The following is a 16,326-nucleotide window of genomic DNA, read 5'->3' on the forward strand; positions in this document are numbered from 1 at the left end:
TGCCCGGGTGTCAGATGCCCCTGCTCACTTTTGCACGCCCAGTACCTAATAAATGCACTGGCCTTTCAACGCACGTGAGCTGCGTGTTGATCTCAGGGCCCCCGGCCTGGCTCTGCCTAATGAGAACATGGCATGAAAAAGCAGGGCCTCTGGAGCCCCCGGACCTGGACTTCCCACCAGGCTGTTTCCCACGTGGGTGACCTCAGGCAAGGGCTCAGCTTCTGTGTTCTCATCTGTAAAATGGGGCCTTTAAAAACCCTCCCACATAAGGCTGACCTGAGGACCAGGCAAATCCTGAGTACGTGCCTAGCTGTGCATCTGAAACACGGTAGGCGGTCAGCAAAGAGCTCCACTGGGTGTTTTCAAAACCGTAGCTGAGGTTTCCCTCTGCTCTTCCAAGGCGAGGGCAGGCGGTCCAGCGCATGGGCAGAACTTCCGCATCGCCTGGCCATCTCACTCCTCATGCACACCTCTGCAAAGACACAGGCCTGAGCAGGACCAATGCTGTGTTCTCCCTGGACCCTGCCTCAGCCCCAGCTTCCCACCCGAGTGCAGAGCAAAGCCCCACCACACGCCCCGCTGGCTGCCGGCGGGTCCCTCCAGGGACACCAGGCGCAGGCTGAACTTGACTGAGGCTGGACTGCGGCACCACCGGTCCCTCGGAGTAACTCACCACGCTGTGGCACCAAAGGGAAACGTCCGAGGGTTTATGTATCTCAGCTACCCCATAAAAAAATTTTTTTCAATGCAACAGACATTTTTTGAACATTTCCTGTGAATAAAGCACTGAGTTCCCCACTGCCTGAGACAGAGATGCATAAAACAAGTCCCTGATGACAAACCGAGAGAAACAAACAGATGCACAGCTAAGTCTAACCCTGAGGAACAGCAAGAGAGAGGTGAGTCAAGAGGGACTGCGGCGGGGGGGGCGTGGGGGGGGGAAGGAGGGGGGTGGTTGTGGGGACATGGGGTCATGGGTATGGCTGCAGAGCTGGGAGGGCTTCTCAGAGGAGGCAGCATCTGCCCTGGAGAAGAGGCTTCTGAGCGGAGCGCACAGCAACCGACAGGCGCGGAGGTCTGGAAGACGCAAGACCACTGAGTCACAGAAATTTAACCATTAAAGACCACAGTCAGAAAGTACTAAAATGTACTTAGCATGTTAGAATTTAACAACTTAGAAAATAAGTATATCTGGTAATTCAATCTTTATAATATCTTCTTGACTTATTTTTTCTTCTCTCACAAATTTTCTCTCACACATAGTGAGAAGGAAACCTACGGAAAACATCGACATGTCCAAGCTTTTCTTTTTCTTAAGAATACCTTGGAACAGAAATCAATCCTGCCAGAGACTTTTCCTCAGCAGACGGTCCCTGTGTTTCTGGCAGAAGACACAGCGTTAAACGAGAGAGACGTCACAAAAGGAGGGCATCTGCAAGGGCCAGCAGGCGGCACCGTCTCTGCCCCTCCTCCTTTCAGGAGCACTGCAGCCACACCCATCCCCACCCCGTCTGTCTACCCCTCACATTCCCTGCCTCCCTGCCTCCCACTAGAGGCCAGAAAAAGAGTCCAGGGTCCACCCGTGACTCTGCATACGCCCATCCCCGGGTGCCACCATGCGAGGAACTGCAGGTCACTCAGGAGTCCCCTCAGTGCCCGGCACTGCCGACCTGCTAAACCAACCCTAACTTTCCTTCGGGCCTCCTGACACGTGAGGGCCCTAAGTGCCTCTGTCACTTAAGGCATCTTAGGTTGAGATGTTTGTCACTCGCAGACGAGAATATTCCAAAGGCGCTCCTGTTTCTTCAAGGCTGAAACCCTCTATGAGGGGAAATGACCAGTGAGCTGAAACCATAGAAGTTACCTTACTTTGGACCTAAACCCGAATGTCGAAATCAAACATTTTAGAATATAGAAATTTTTAAAGACTACAGGAACTACACCTCACAAGCAATTACCCCCTGCTCTACTTGCCTGACAAAGACATCTTGAGAGATATTTTCTTTTCGAACAGTAAGTGCTAAAGAGGGGTGGGCGTGGGTGAGGTTGAAGAGTGGGGGTAGGGCTTGCTTTCTCTTGGCCTCTGTGTAACTTCAGTAAATCATCACCATTATCAGAGAGAACGTGACACTTTCCTCTACCACCTCTTGCCATTTTAGAACCAAGTTATCGCAAATCAAGGTAGGTGAATTACTGTCACATGCTACTAGGTAAGGTGCATCTCCTATAAGATGCATAGCTTCTATTAACCTAATCTTATTAGTGTCCATGTGTAGCAGTATTGGAATGTGTATACTTCCAGAAAGTACATTAGAACCTCTTTATGAGTCTGACCTTTACAGTCAAGACTCGTAACTGCCTCATGAGCTAATCACTTGATATCATGCTTTGACAACAGAGATCAACAGTATAATAGCTGAATTATTGGCAGCAGAATTATAATGGAGACACTCCTAGGATAAAACCAGCGCTCATTTTCTCTCCTGAAGGTAAAAAAAATCCAGCCCCCCAAAATGGGTGCCACTAATCTTCTTTGAAAGATTAAGCGTGAATAAGCACATTAATATTTGGTGACCTAATTTTTAAAATATTTCAGCTCAGTGCTCTTTTTCTTAACAGTTCAAAAATAACCCAGGGGGCACAGGTGTCTCTGTCCCCTTTCCCAGAGTGGACGCAACTCCTGGCCCATCAGGTGGCTTTTGGTGCCAAAGACGTGGTCTCTGTGCATGTGACCTTGAGGAAAGACGGCCCAGTGGTTAGGAATACTGGCTCTTGAACCAGACAGCCCCACTGTGACCCCCAGCTCTGCTCGTACTAGCTGTGTGACTTCAGCAAGTTAAGTCATCTCTCCGCGTCCTGGTGTCCTCAAGAGGATAATAAAGCTATTTATGTTTGTTGTGAGGACTGAATGAGTTCATCATGGGAAGTGTTTAGGCAAAGCACAGCTCGGGGCACATTGCTCAAAAAATGTCTGCTATCTTTATTATAATTATCGATACCCAGGCTTCCACCCCTAAGTTCTGGGTCTCATAAACACTTCACCACACCCCAACTCAAGGACTTACCAGGTCCTAGGCCACTATACTCCCTTTCCTGGTCCTCCCAAACCCCATAAAGGCTCTGCCAGCACCCCAGTTGATAAACCCAAAAACGTACATCCAATACATCAGCAGGTTCTGTTGACTGTACCCCCAAGATAAATCTCATCACTCACTGCTACCACCCCGGTCCAGAACCCATCAGTTCTCCAGGTCTCTCTGCTCTGTGAACCCTTCCTCCCTCGAGACTAAACTCTCACCTGCCAGCAGACTGAACTTTCTAAAACACAAATCAGATATCTATAGGCTTACCATCTGCCATACTTCCAATTGGTGAAAAAAAATCCAAACTCCTCACTGGGGTCTCTGAGCTCCGACATACATTAACCCCACCAACATCTTCACCTTGATTTTCCACCCCCCGCCCTGTCATACCAGCCACACTGACCTTCGTTCTGCCCACAAACACCCCAAACTCATCCCGAGCCTTTGCAAGGAGCTCTGCACTGTTCACACAGCTGCCTCACCGCATCAGGGCAAGGGTCCCCTCCTGGGAGAGGTATTCTCGGAATAAACAGAAACCTCTCCATGGCTCTCAACCACATTTCCCCATTTGGTTTGCTTTATAGCTCTGATCACTATCTGAAATTCTTATCTGCTTATCCATTTACCAGCGGTCTCCCTTACCTGGAATGGAAGCTCCGTTAGGACAAGGCAAAATACCCACCTTGCCAGACAGAAGGATGCCTGTAGCACAGCACTCAATAAAGATGCAGGGGGCTTCCCTGGTGGCGCAGCGGTTGAGAGTCCGCCTGCCGATGCAGGGGACATGGGTTCGTGCCCCGGTCCGGGAAGATCCCACATGCCGCGGAGCAGCTGGGCCCGTGAGCCATGGCCGCTGAGCCTGCGCATCCGGAGCCTGTGCTCCGCAACGGGAGAGGCCACAACAATGAGAGTCCCGCGTACCGCAAAAAATAAATAAATAAATAATAAAGATGCAGGGTGCATAGGGGAAGGGGGAGGGAGGGCCTGCCAGGACCCAGCAGAGATCGACCCCCCAAACCCCCACTCCTGAATCATCTAGTCAGGAAAGCAAATTTCAGCAGAAGAGTAGAAGGCTGTAGCTTTTGATCCTAATATACTCCTCGAAAAGCCACCTCAGTCTGATTTTAACTCATAGATATTCCTTAATCATCAGTCCCCAAATTAGGTTTCCCAAAATACAGTCTCTCGGGTGCTCACATCAACCCAGAGTGAACTTTCAAACAACCGCCTCTGAACTCTGCTTGAGTTCATTTAAAAAGGAGACAAAAAGCCCCAGCCAAGGTGCCTATGCTACCTCACTTCTAAAAGCTGGGAGCACGCAACTGACACAGGGGAAAAAACTCAGTGTTCAGAGGTTGTTGGGGGGGGGGTGTCTGTGTGTGTGTGTGCCTGTGTGTGTGTGTCCGTGTGTGTGTGTCTGTGTGTGTGTCTGTGTGTGTGTCTGTGTGTCTGTGTGTGTGTCTGTGTGTGTCCGTGTGTGTCTGTGTGTCTGTGTGTGTCCGTGTGTGGGTGTCTGTGTGTCTGTGTGTCTGTGTCTGTGTGTCTGTGTCTGTGTGTGTGTCTGTGTGTGTCCGTGTGTGTGTGTCTGTGTCTGTGTGTCTGTGTGTGTGTCTGTGTGTCTGTGTGTGTGTGTGTCTTTGTGTGTGTGTGTGTCTGTGTGTGTGTGTCTTTGTGTGTGTCTGTGTGTCTGTGTGTGTCCGTGTGTGTGTGTCTGTGTCTGTGTGTCTGTGTGTGTGTCTGTGTGTCTGTGTGTGTGTGTGTCTTTGTGTGTGTGTGTGTCTGTGTGTGTGTGTCTTTGTGTGTGTCTGTGTGTCTGTGTGTGTCCGTGTGTATGTGTCTGTGTCTGTGTCTGTGTGTGTGTGTGTGTGTCTTTGTGTGTGTGTCTGTGTGTGTGTGTCTGTGTCTGTGTCTGTGTGTGTGTCTGTGTCTGTGTCTGTGTGTCTGTGTGTGTGTCTGTGTGTGTGTGTCTGTGTGTGTGTGTCTGTGTGTGTGTGTTTTAACCAAAGAAAATCTGCTGATCTTTTTCCCTTAATTGGTTCTGGGAATCAACAACTGACCACAGGAGGGTAAGCGTTTGGAACAGCTTCTCCTTATTATCGAATCCTTGATTATAATGATTAAGCCTGGACTTGTGGTTCTACTAAACCTCACTGAGCAACCTCACGGGTCACGTGCACAAGTGGGGACCACTCCCCTCAGGTTAGCGCTGTGGCATCGAGTCATAAAACGTCATAAAATTAGCATCCAGGGAGGTCAGAACTCAAAGAGACCTTGAACATCACTAACACCACCTCTTCAAGACAAATAAGGAAACTGAGGCTCAAGAGATTATGTGAATTGCCCAAGGTCAGTGCTAGTGTCAGTCAGAGCACGGACACAGGCCCAGGGCTATCCAACTGCAAGACCAGTGCTACCACTACCATGACGCCATCCATACAAGCAAGGATGGCAGAGAGCCCGGCTCTTCATGGAGTAATCAGCAAGCTCAACTTACAGTCTGCCCCCAACCCATTTCTAAATCCACTTGCCAAAAGGGCTGAAAACGTCCCCAAGAATGCTGCTCGAATATGTCTTCAATGTCTGCTCTGTGACGCAGCAGGAAAGCAAAGAAGAAAAGGTGTGTTGTGGCTTCGATGGGGGACAGAGATCATTTCAAAGAGGTAACAGTAAGGACACAGGTGTCCCCAGAAACCAGAGAAGAGGGAAGGGAAGTGTTCTCAGAGGAAAGTGATCGCCTGAGCTGTGTCCCACGGGATGACCAGCAGGGAGGCAGACAAAGAAGCCAACAAAGAGGAACTCCCAGGAGACAGAGCACAAAATTGAAGACTCTGAGGCATGAAAAGACTGGTAACCAAGGGCAGCTAAGTGCTGCTGAAACGCAAGGTTCAAGCAGGGAAGAGATGTGAGATAAGGTAGAAGAGCCAGGCTGTATCCTGCAGGCCAGGAGCCACTGCAGCAGGAAGTCACCCATCACATCTGTGTTTTAGAAAGATCTCTCCCGCCAAGAATTGAGACAGGATTTGAAGAAGACAGGACGAAGGGCTTTGAAGCCTCTCTCACAAAACAGCCAAGAACGATGACAACAGCCAGCAGATTTGATTGGGTGCTGTCTATGTAACAGACACCGTTTCCAGCACACACAGTAACCCATTTACTCTTCACACACATGAGGTGGGGTCTATTAGTACCTTTGTACAGATGAGCAAACTGAGGCCCAGTGAGGCTGAGCTACTTGTCCCAGGCGTCACAGCTAAGGGGTCGATCTCCTAACCAACGCTACACACTTTCCTGACAAGCAAGAGATCCAGGCCAGAAGCAACACATCAGTAGAAGGGACGGAGGGAGGGGCTGACCGGCCCCCCACAGCCTGCACGCTGCCCTGCCCTCCTGCTCCAGAAACCAAATCAACCCACATTAGGAATTCCGTGACGCCAACCTCTCTGCCCGACTAAACAGCATAAGGCACCTGAATGCAAGCATTAGATGTCAGTCTTCCAAAGACCCGGAACGAATATCAGATTGACGGAAGCCCACCCAAGGGTCTTCCCAGGTCTCTGGGAAACAGCCCCAGTCGAGGAGAGCGGGGGCAGAGATGACAGAACCCATCTCCCCACCTATTTCTCCAGCCCCCCGAAAGAGCACAGGACCTGGAGCCAGGAGTGGGAGAGGACCGCCCACATGTTCATTTTGCTCTGATCCATCACTTTACCTCACTCGTCTTGCACTTGTTTATTAGCTGTAAGGTGGGTAGATGTCTCCTATCACTAGGCCTCCACCCAACTCAGATTTAAAAAATAATCATATGTGACAAGCTAGCAACATCTACTGAAATTTGTAAAGTATGTACCCTTTCATCCCGGGATTACGCACCTTGGACCCATGCAAAGAAACGTTTGCATGTGTGTACAAAGTAATATGAACAAGAACATTCAATCTAGTGTAGTTCATCGCTGCAAAAATTTGGAACAATTTAGATGTCCAGCGATAGGAGAATGGTGAAATAAATAAATTATGGTATATCCTATATAAGGGAACCTACAGCACCAGCACTGATGTTAACATACATCTATACATACTGACACAGAAGACATCCAGGATACGGAGTTAAGTACAAAACAGCAAGTGGTGACGCAACTTATATAGTAACTTATATAGAAGTAATTTATATAGGACTCCTCTTTTCCTTTTAACAATGATAAATATATGGTGGTATGTGAAGAGGAAAAGTCTATAAGGATACGTTCTAAAATTGTTCATGTCTGGTATCACTTGGAGGGAATCAAGGAAAATGTCACATTTTTTATTCTTTGAATTCTTCTATGCATCCAACACATAATAACAAGACAAAACAAGGCCACATCATAGTCAAATTCAGGCAGCTTGCACTAACAGCATGAGCCTCAGAGGCCTCAGCATCTTCCACATCAGGTCAGGCAGTCAGAGCCCAGGTCACCTCCTCAGAGGTTTGGCAGCTCCTTTCTGGGCTTCACAGCTGCTCATCTGACAAGCTCCCCACGTCCACCACAAGTCAGCTGATAGTCCCTCCGATTATCTCTCCCCCAGAAGTGGGTGTGGATTGTGGAAAGAAAGGTGACCAGAGCGGTCAGGATGGGAGGCCACGCTATCCAGGAATCAGTCTGGAACACACTGCAATTAGGTGTAACACCTTCCACCCACCACATGACAAATCCATGCCTTGTGGTTCTCGGAAACAGAAATGCCAAATGTCTCCCAACTGAGTCAAATTCTCTGGAATCTAGAAGTTACAGCCTGGATAAGGAAATTCTTCCAGACAGTGATAAGCAAAAAAAAAAAAAAAAAAAAAAATTAGTATTCCATCTTACTTCTAGAAATTCGAAGTATTTTACACTACAGGCACATACACACACACACACACACACACACACACACACACACACAAACTCGATTAGATCTTCTAAAATACCACATGCAATAGTATATTACCATCCCTGTCCACTAAATAATACCCAAGAGAAAGTAAATGGACATCCAGCAGTTTCTCCTGTGCATTTACTAAGATCTGGCCCATGATCTCATCGCCCCTCATAACTATTCCATGAAGTGGAGGACAAACATCTAGCCCCGTGTTCCGGGGAAAATCCTAAAATAGGCAAACTTCCTTTAGACTTCTGTGAGCAAAGAGAGAAGCCTGCAGCCTCACTGGATCCACACCCAGAAGAGCCCAACGCTTCCGTTCATGGCTCGGCGAGACCATGGTTGGGATTTTTGTCATCACTGCTGAGAAATGTTTACCCTGCTATTTCTGACCCTCTTGTGTAAATATCAGCTATGCTTTACCCCCCAAATTTCAAGCCTGCGTAAAGGGTCCTTTTTAAGGAAATCCCAAGTACACAAGTATCAGAGTTACAGAAGCTGCAATTTTTGGCAGAGAGGATAACGCTCCAGAAGCTGTGAGAGGGGCCGAAGTGGACCCTTCCCTCTGGAAGCCCCTGGGAAGAGGGGAGGGGGACTGGGGAAATGGGTTCATTTTGCCGTTACCAGCATGACTCAACTTTCTCAACTCTAGGAAAGGTTTATTAAGTGACTAGTTTTACTTTTTCTCAAAGAATTGAGCAATTTTTTTTGCAACATTTCAGCAACGAGTTGACTTCAAGTGACTCTGGAAATCAAAAGGCTCCAAGCATCAGTGTTTTAAAGCAGCAACAGAGGACAGAGGAAACTGAGGTCCGTGGTCCAGTACACACATAACACATACTCATGTCACTTGGGAAAAAAGAACCCACAGGATCTCCAGTGTTACTATGGCTGCAATTTTATCAACTTGATGACCCAATTCAACTGAAACCAAAAAAACAAAAAACAAAAACTCTTCCCACCCCCAGCACCTCTGGCCGTCCATCTCTTCCCTAGGCCAATGCCTACATACACAGCTTAGCGAGCAATTTACAAGTTCAATGCTGACACGCCCCACAATGGAGGAAAATGTGTCCACAACAAGGAGGTAAATGCTTTGTGCTTAGTGTCCCCCGAGCCCTGATGAAGGGCCTCAGGCGGTCAGCACAACACGGCAGGGGGAAGAGGAGAAACGGTGCTGGACCACAGGGCAGGAACCCCCCCCCCCGAACGTCCTTGATGACATGATCCATCCCACCTTGCCCACCCCACAGATGCCGGGTGGTTTCCTCCCACCCAGACCACCACAGCAGCTCTTGACAGCATTCTCTGCTCCTCCCAGGACCACCTTCCCAGAAGAGAGGTCCACCTGTGCGGCGCCTCTCCTGACACACCGTCCAGATCCCGCCTGGCCCCTCTCCAGTCCCGCAACCACTTGGGCAGCCTCGCTCGAGCCACCTGGGAAGGATGGGCTTTGACGACCACGACAGGTTTTTTCTTCCTTCTAACGTGAATGTCACCCCCTCTGAAGTCTTCCCTCATCTCCCCAAAGAGGGAGATGCCTCAGAGCTGTCACAGGGCCAGGCCCCATCCCCAGGGGCAAGTGACAAGGAGCTGGAGGCACACCCTGGCTCCACAGCTGACCTTGGCCCAGTTCCTTCCACGAGCCTCCGAAACAACTCCCTAAGTAAGTCTCGGTGCCCACACTGGCAAAACTGGAAATATAAGGGTTAAAGTGAGTGGTGATTCCATTTAAGGGAAATAATTTCTAGAGAGAACTTAATGCAATGTTTGGAGCTCAGTAAAATCTCAGAAAGTGGCGTCTAGTAGAATATTATTAATAAGTAGCAGATACTCAAAGTTAATCAAAGACACTCCAACGTCCACCAACCTGGGGCAAATGACATCTTCCCCAGGCCTCAGTTTCCTCACCTGTAAAGCGGGGGTGGGGGGAGAGGGAACAGGAGATGAGGGAAGGGCACTGGACTAACACGGAACAGAACAGGAAAACAACCAAGAGCTAAACTGTGTAACAGCAGCAGGCTCTCTGAAAAAGCAGAACTTAAGTTAAGTTTCCCTAACTTGAGAAATGTGCAGGTCACGGCTCTCAGGGGCAAGTGCTCTCTTGGATGCCCTTCCTCCTGGGCTTTGCCTTAAATTATTTTCATTATAATGCTACTTAAGTCTGTCCAAATCTAAAGCTTCATACGCTTTAGCCCTTATAAAACTGTAAGGTGAGACAATGTAAAAACTGGATAAAAACCAATAAAAGAGAGCTCAGCTTTCGTTGAACGTGACGTATGATAATGATGCAATTTTGTTCCGTGTGCTCGACTGCTCACACAGTGTGTTAAGTACAAGAATACCTGGGAGAGTTCCTGGCAACTCTGTGGGGCTCTACCACCGCGGGGCTGGAATCCCCTCAGCCAGCCAGCCACCGCTCTTCTCTAACGGACTGTCGTGAACCCTTTGTTCATGAATTTCCAGCCCTCGTCTGACCCCAAAACACAATTTCTGCGATAAGTCCACATCTGTCCTTTCCCCTTCGCTACAGACAAGCAAACGGGTGTGCAACAGACGATCAAAGGGGTGCGCAATCTAACACTGGCAGGAAATCTTTATGACATGCCTCATTTGGAAGGTCACCTGGATGTTACAGAATCTATGATTTTTTTAATTATTATTTAAAAGAATATTAAAAATTTACTTTTGGTTTTAAAAAATAACTTGTAAATTCCCAGGAAGATGTCTTTAAACTCTAGTTTAAAACACATTGTTTCCTCAAAAATCAAGAAAATATTATATTCTGGTGAAAGAACTGAGTAACTGTATAAATACTATAAATTTGTTATATGGGAAAAAAACCATGGTTTCCTAATAAAAGCGTCTTGCCATAGTATCCAGAAAGATCTTAGACATCACAGACCTAACTGTACGTGTTCTGGGTGCATTCTCTCTTCAGTCCCAAGAACCACCCTATAAAGTAGGTGCTACTGTGACACGTGAGGAAACTGAGGCTTGAAGAAAGAATGAAAGTGATGGAGCAGCACCTAAACTGATTCCAGCAGCCATGCCCCCTGCTCCTTCCAGACCAGCCCTGAGAGCCTCTGCAGAGGACGGCCAGCCATGCACAGCAGGGATCCAGGGGAAACCAGCTGGGGGAGAGAGAGATGCAGAGGGAAGGTGGCATTCTCAAGGAAGAAATGACAGGACCTAGTGACAGGATGGATGGAGACAAGAAGGTAAGTCCCTGAACCTGTGAGCCAGGAAGAACGGCTGGCCCGGCCTCCAGAAATGGAACTGCTGGGGAGAGAAGCCAGTGCAGGGGGCCAGACCTAAACTGAAACACAGTGGGTTTAAGACAAAAGGGACTTATTCCAAGTGGGGATGGATATCCTCTCAACAGATCGCAGGCGAAGAGGTTGAAGTCTCGTTACACAGGAATTATGTTTACAAGGCATGAAGATTATTTCAAACAGACAAGTCGGTCAAAAGTGTCCAGCACAAGGGAATTCCCTGGTGGTCCAGAGGTTAGGATTTGGTGCTTTCACTGCCAGGGGCCCAGGTTCAAACCCTGGTTGGGGAACTAAGATCCCACAAGCCTCACGCACGGCCAAAATACAAAAGCGTCCAGCATAGAAGAGATGGAGAACACAGATAGGCAGGACAGGACCACTGAATTCTGAACATCTGTGTCTTTACTAATTCCCATAGACCAGTGCACAGTACAAGTCAGGTCTGGGACAGGCAATCACGATGGCGAAGAAACAGGGCTATCTCCCCATGACAGCACGTAAGGACTCATCCAGGCAACAGACATGCCCCCTGTGTCCCAGATACTGTCCTAGGTTCAGCCACAAACAAAAACCCCCTTGCTGGCACGGAGCTTAAGTTCTGGCTGAGGAGACAAAGAACGAGCAAGCAAGGACACAGTTTGGAATCAGGGGGTGATGAATGTTCTAAGGGCTAGGGGAAAAAATAAAGCAGGATACGAGAAAGAAGGAAGGGCAGGGGCAGGTATCTGAGATAATGTCATCTGGCGATCACGGAAGGACTGACTGAACTCTAAGAGGAGGTGACAGGATGAAACTCAACTTTTTAACCTAGAGAGGCTTGAGAGTGTTCACTCCAAGTGTCTGCTGCCTAGTAGACCAGGCCCTGCAGTGGTCTAGAGAGACCACAGTAAACACATGTTTGAAGGTATCTGAGCATCGTGCACAGATTGAGGGGAAAACTGATATCATCAGGAACACAGAGAGGAAGGCAGGAGAGGAAGACAAAACAACCGCACCACGTGGATGACCTTCACTTCTGAAGACCTGGATATTCTCTGACTCCATTAGAGAAGGACAGATGCTGGAGCAGTGATGAGCTTCAGGGGACAAGAAAGCAGCAGAGGAGAAAGATCCGCATCAGACTCAGCAGCCTTCATTCAACAGATAAACAGGGGTTTACCCAGCAGGACCCACTGGACGCCGAGCTCGTGCTCCCAAGGGGGCACCTCGAGGTGTCTCTGTTAACACACACCCCAAAGGGATGGGGCTGGGGGAGGGGACCAGCTGGAGGATGGGAAGGGGTAGTGAGGCCAAAGGTGAGGGCTCTAGTCCCCTGCAGCCATGAGAGGCTCACAGGGTGGAGACACTGCTGAGGACGGTGGTGCGGGTTCAGCAAAAGGTCGGCAGATTAGGTCAGTAACCACTGCAGCATCTGATAACTGCAGTGCCCGCTCCAACCACACCCACCACACCTGTACTAAAGTCACTGTCTCCCCACAAAGCTGCTGATTAAACCTTCTTTAATCTCTGTATCCCCCACAACTAGCAAATCCTGGAGGGTCAATAAAGGCTCTACTGAGGTCAAGCTTTCATGACAGGAGTAAACAAGGAGGGGCTAAATAACTGAGGTTCTTCTGATGGAGGTGAGAAACCCAATAGTCCAGATTCCCGCTCAGTTGGCAGATACATGAAAGGGGAGAGCTGTGGGGTGGGGGGCGGGGGGGAGCTGGCCATAGCGACTGTATCACACCAGCTGTACAGCCCTGAAAGTCACTTCAATCCTGAGTCTCAATTTGGAAAACAAGGGGATTGGAGCAAATCAGAGGCTGCAGACTTTCAGGGAGAGAAGATGCTTTTCTCAGTGCTGAAGGCTGGGGAGCATGTGTACTTTTGCTATTGGGGTTGGGGGATGCAGGCTTCCCCTTTGGCTGCAAATGCATCGCAGAGACAAGAACATAATACAGGTATGGCCACCACCACGAGGACCTTGGAGCTTTGTCCGAAGAAGAGGCCCACTGGTGACGTGGCAGGTAAGAAGACGGGCTGGGGGAGGGGGCCAGGACTGCAGTGAGCAGCGGTAATGAGTTATGCAGACCTCAGACGGGAGACAACGGATGCCCAAGCAAAGACTGTGAATGAAACATCCGTGTTTTGAAGGCGGTTGCTGGAGTCTGGCTTGTACACACCCAGGCACACGAAAAGTCAGGGAGAAACAGATTTTACACAACTTGAAAACTATGAAACTACTTTAAGAGCTGTAAGAGCAATTACCCATATGCCAGACCACTTCTAGCCTTTGAAAAGCTTGTTTATTACCATATTTACTGAGGGCTATCAGACTGTATTTTGAGCTTCTGAGAAGTTTCCATTTAGAATCAGTAGAAATACCTGACACATCCAAACCCCATAATTTCCCATACCAAGCTGAATCCCTCAACATTACAGAAAAACCCACAAACTTTGCAGAAGGGAGTGAAAAGCCAATCCAGTCACAGGAAACCTTCCAGCTCTACAAAAGAAAACAAACAAACAAAAACACCACAAAGAGCACTGAAACATTTCTAGTCCAACAGCTTTTCACTCAAGCTTTAACAACTTTATTCTGAAGCCCTTGAAAAGTATTAAATTACATACAGTATTCTATATTCCTGGCAGTAGCAATGCCTAAAACTTATTATAACTTAAGGCAGTAAGTGAACTCATGACTTTTAAGTCAAATTTAAGGAAGCTAAAGGCCAGACAAAACCATGTGTTTGAAAATGCCCGCAAAATAATAATGCCGGAGGGAACTGGATGGCTTTTCTGCTTCTAAGCTAAATAAAGCCTGGGGGGCTTTGCAAAGATCCTAGTGAGGATAATCACACACACACCCCCACTGCACACAGCAAACCATCCAATGAATTCTACACAGACCAAGGAAAGTTAATCCAAGAAGAATAACAACACTTGAAATGTTGAGAAAAACACAGTTCTGCTGTTTAAAACACTCTATCGGGCTGGAGGACAAATCGGGTCATTCTAACATGCCAGAACATTTGACTGGTGAGTGTTTCTGTGACCATGTCTTGGCTTTGTGTTAACAAAGGGTCCTGCAAGACATCTGAGTTCCAACGCTCGGGCCTTCAGGTCCTCTCTCGCCTGCCAGCAGCCTCCCTACTTCCTGCACACCTTCGGATTAACTGCCCCGACTTCCTGCACAGCCCTGGATTTGGGCTACCTTCCTCCTTCAGGCTTACTCAAGCTAAGTTTTCCGGGCAAGCTCGAAGGGTAAAAGTTCGCAGTCCCTGACCCTCCATTAAAGCACAATCAGCATGTGTCGCTTGACAAGCCTGGCCGCGGCAGGGTGATTAATTTACATAAACAACTCTGAAGAGGTAACTCATCGCTGCAAGGGCAGAAGTCAGCAGGCTGAACCTGGCCGCTCTGGGAGCGGCGGCTGCAAGGCTGGCCCACACGGCAGAGCCTCTGCTGACGTTCACCGCGGCTCCTTCCACGCAACAGGTCCACGCAGGCTGGGCACCAGGGCACTTGCCCACAGCTCCGCGCGCGCAGCCCCCCTCCTGCCCCGCCCCCCACGGCCGGTCCCGGAGCCCGGGCAGCTACGGCTCTTCCCGGCACTGCCCACCCGCGATAAGGCCCGGAGCACATTCTTCGGAAGATGCCGAGATAGCGCGGCTCTCTCGCGCGCTGCCCACCTCCTCCCGGCCCAGTCCAGGCCGAAGGGAAAAGGCGCCCCGGCCAGCGATCGGGGAATGCGAGACAAGGAGACCGCCCCGGGAGCCGGATGCCGCGCTCGGTCCTTCCAGCCGGGAACGGCCCCGGCCACCTGGCTCCTCACCTGCCCGGTCACAAGTGCCGGGCACTAGTACCTAGATATGTATATAAACTACTTATCGGCACAGAACGTTTTCCCAACTGCACAAGCTACAACGACTACTCAGAAAACAGCAAGTCGCTTTGTATAGAAAGAAAAGGAACTTTTCGGGAGGGGGAGGGGAGGAGGAGGAGTGTGGGAGGAAGAAGCAGGTGAATGAACGTAGACGTGGTTTCCGCGGGACCTGCCTGCCGGGTCCCGAGGTGGAAGAGGGGGCGAGAGGGGAGGGGAGGGGAGAGGAGGGGACGGGGTGGGGGGAAGGGGAGGGCGCGAGGCTGGCGGGGCCCGGCCGCGCTCCCCCAGGGCGGCGCGCAGGTGAGGCTGGACACTCACCTCCGGCAGCTCGCGGAGCTGGTTGGCGTCCAGCAGCAGCTCCTCCAGGCTGCGGGCGTAGCGGTAGATCTCCTCGGGGACGTAGACCAGCGAGCAGTGGCGCTTGTCGATGGTCTCCACATGACGGTTGCACCGCCACAGGGGGATGCAGTGGAACATCGCCGCCCGCCGCCGGGTCCCGAGCCGCGGAGACCTAGGCTCCCCGCCCGCCCGGCGGCTGCGCTCCGCCCGCCGCCCACCCCGCGCTCGTTGGCCCCCGTGCTCGCTCGCACCTCGCGCCGGGCTCCACGCTCCCAAAAGCGCCCAGGAACCTCGGGCGAGAGCCCCCACCCCCGGCCCCGCGCCCCCGCCCGCCCGCCGCTGCGCCCCTCCCACCCTCCGGCCGCACCGCAGCCGCCACCGCCGCGCTGAGCTTCCTACTCGCCGCCGCCGCGCGACTGAGCATGCGCGCCAGTGGCCTCGCGCCCAGGGCGGCTCCCGCCCGAGAGATGCTCCGCTCCGGGTTTTCGCGGCGACCTGCATCCGGAGGGTCGGGGTAGCAGCGGTCACACGCTAGCGGTCCCCCTACTCAGGCTGGGACCCAGGGAGTGTCGCGGCATCGGAGGGAGCCCCTCTGAAGGAGCCCGGGGCAAAGAAGAGGCAGGGGCGAGGCAGCCCGGGGGGAGCAGAATAACTTTGTTTTTTACTTTTACTTAACTCGCTCTCCTCGCTCCCCTTCCCCAAAACCACTTTCCCTTCCGGGGTCAGGCGGGACCGCCCCGAAGCGTACCTTGCGCGCCGTGGGCGGCCGGAGCCCCAAGGTTCCGTGTGGTTTTGAGGTGTCTCCGCCGCCCTGGCTGCGGCTTTCTTGGCCACTTGCGTGCGCGCTGCTCCAACACCCCCCGAA

General features: G+C 50.6%; 1 protein-coding gene across 1 annotated transcript in view; it reads right to left on the bottom strand.

Annotated features, from left to right (window-relative positions):
* LRRC1 (leucine rich repeat containing 1) overlaps positions 1-15,696 on the bottom strand; it is a 127,541-nt gene extending 111,845 nt beyond the window's left edge. Inside the window, exon 1 of the mRNA XM_060162537.1 lies at positions 15,441-15,696. Within this exon, the coding sequence (XP_060018520.1) occupies positions 15,441-15,599 (159 nt within the window). The 5' untranslated portion in view covers positions 15,600-15,696. The remainder of the gene's footprint in view (positions 1-15,440) is intronic.
* Positions 15,697-16,326: the final 630 nt, after the last annotated feature.

Source organism: Lagenorhynchus albirostris, chromosome 10 (assembly GCF_949774975.1).
Source record: "Lagenorhynchus albirostris chromosome 10, mLagAlb1.1, whole genome shotgun sequence".
Taxonomy (NCBI): domain Eukaryota; kingdom Metazoa; phylum Chordata; class Mammalia; order Artiodactyla; family Delphinidae; genus Lagenorhynchus; species Lagenorhynchus albirostris.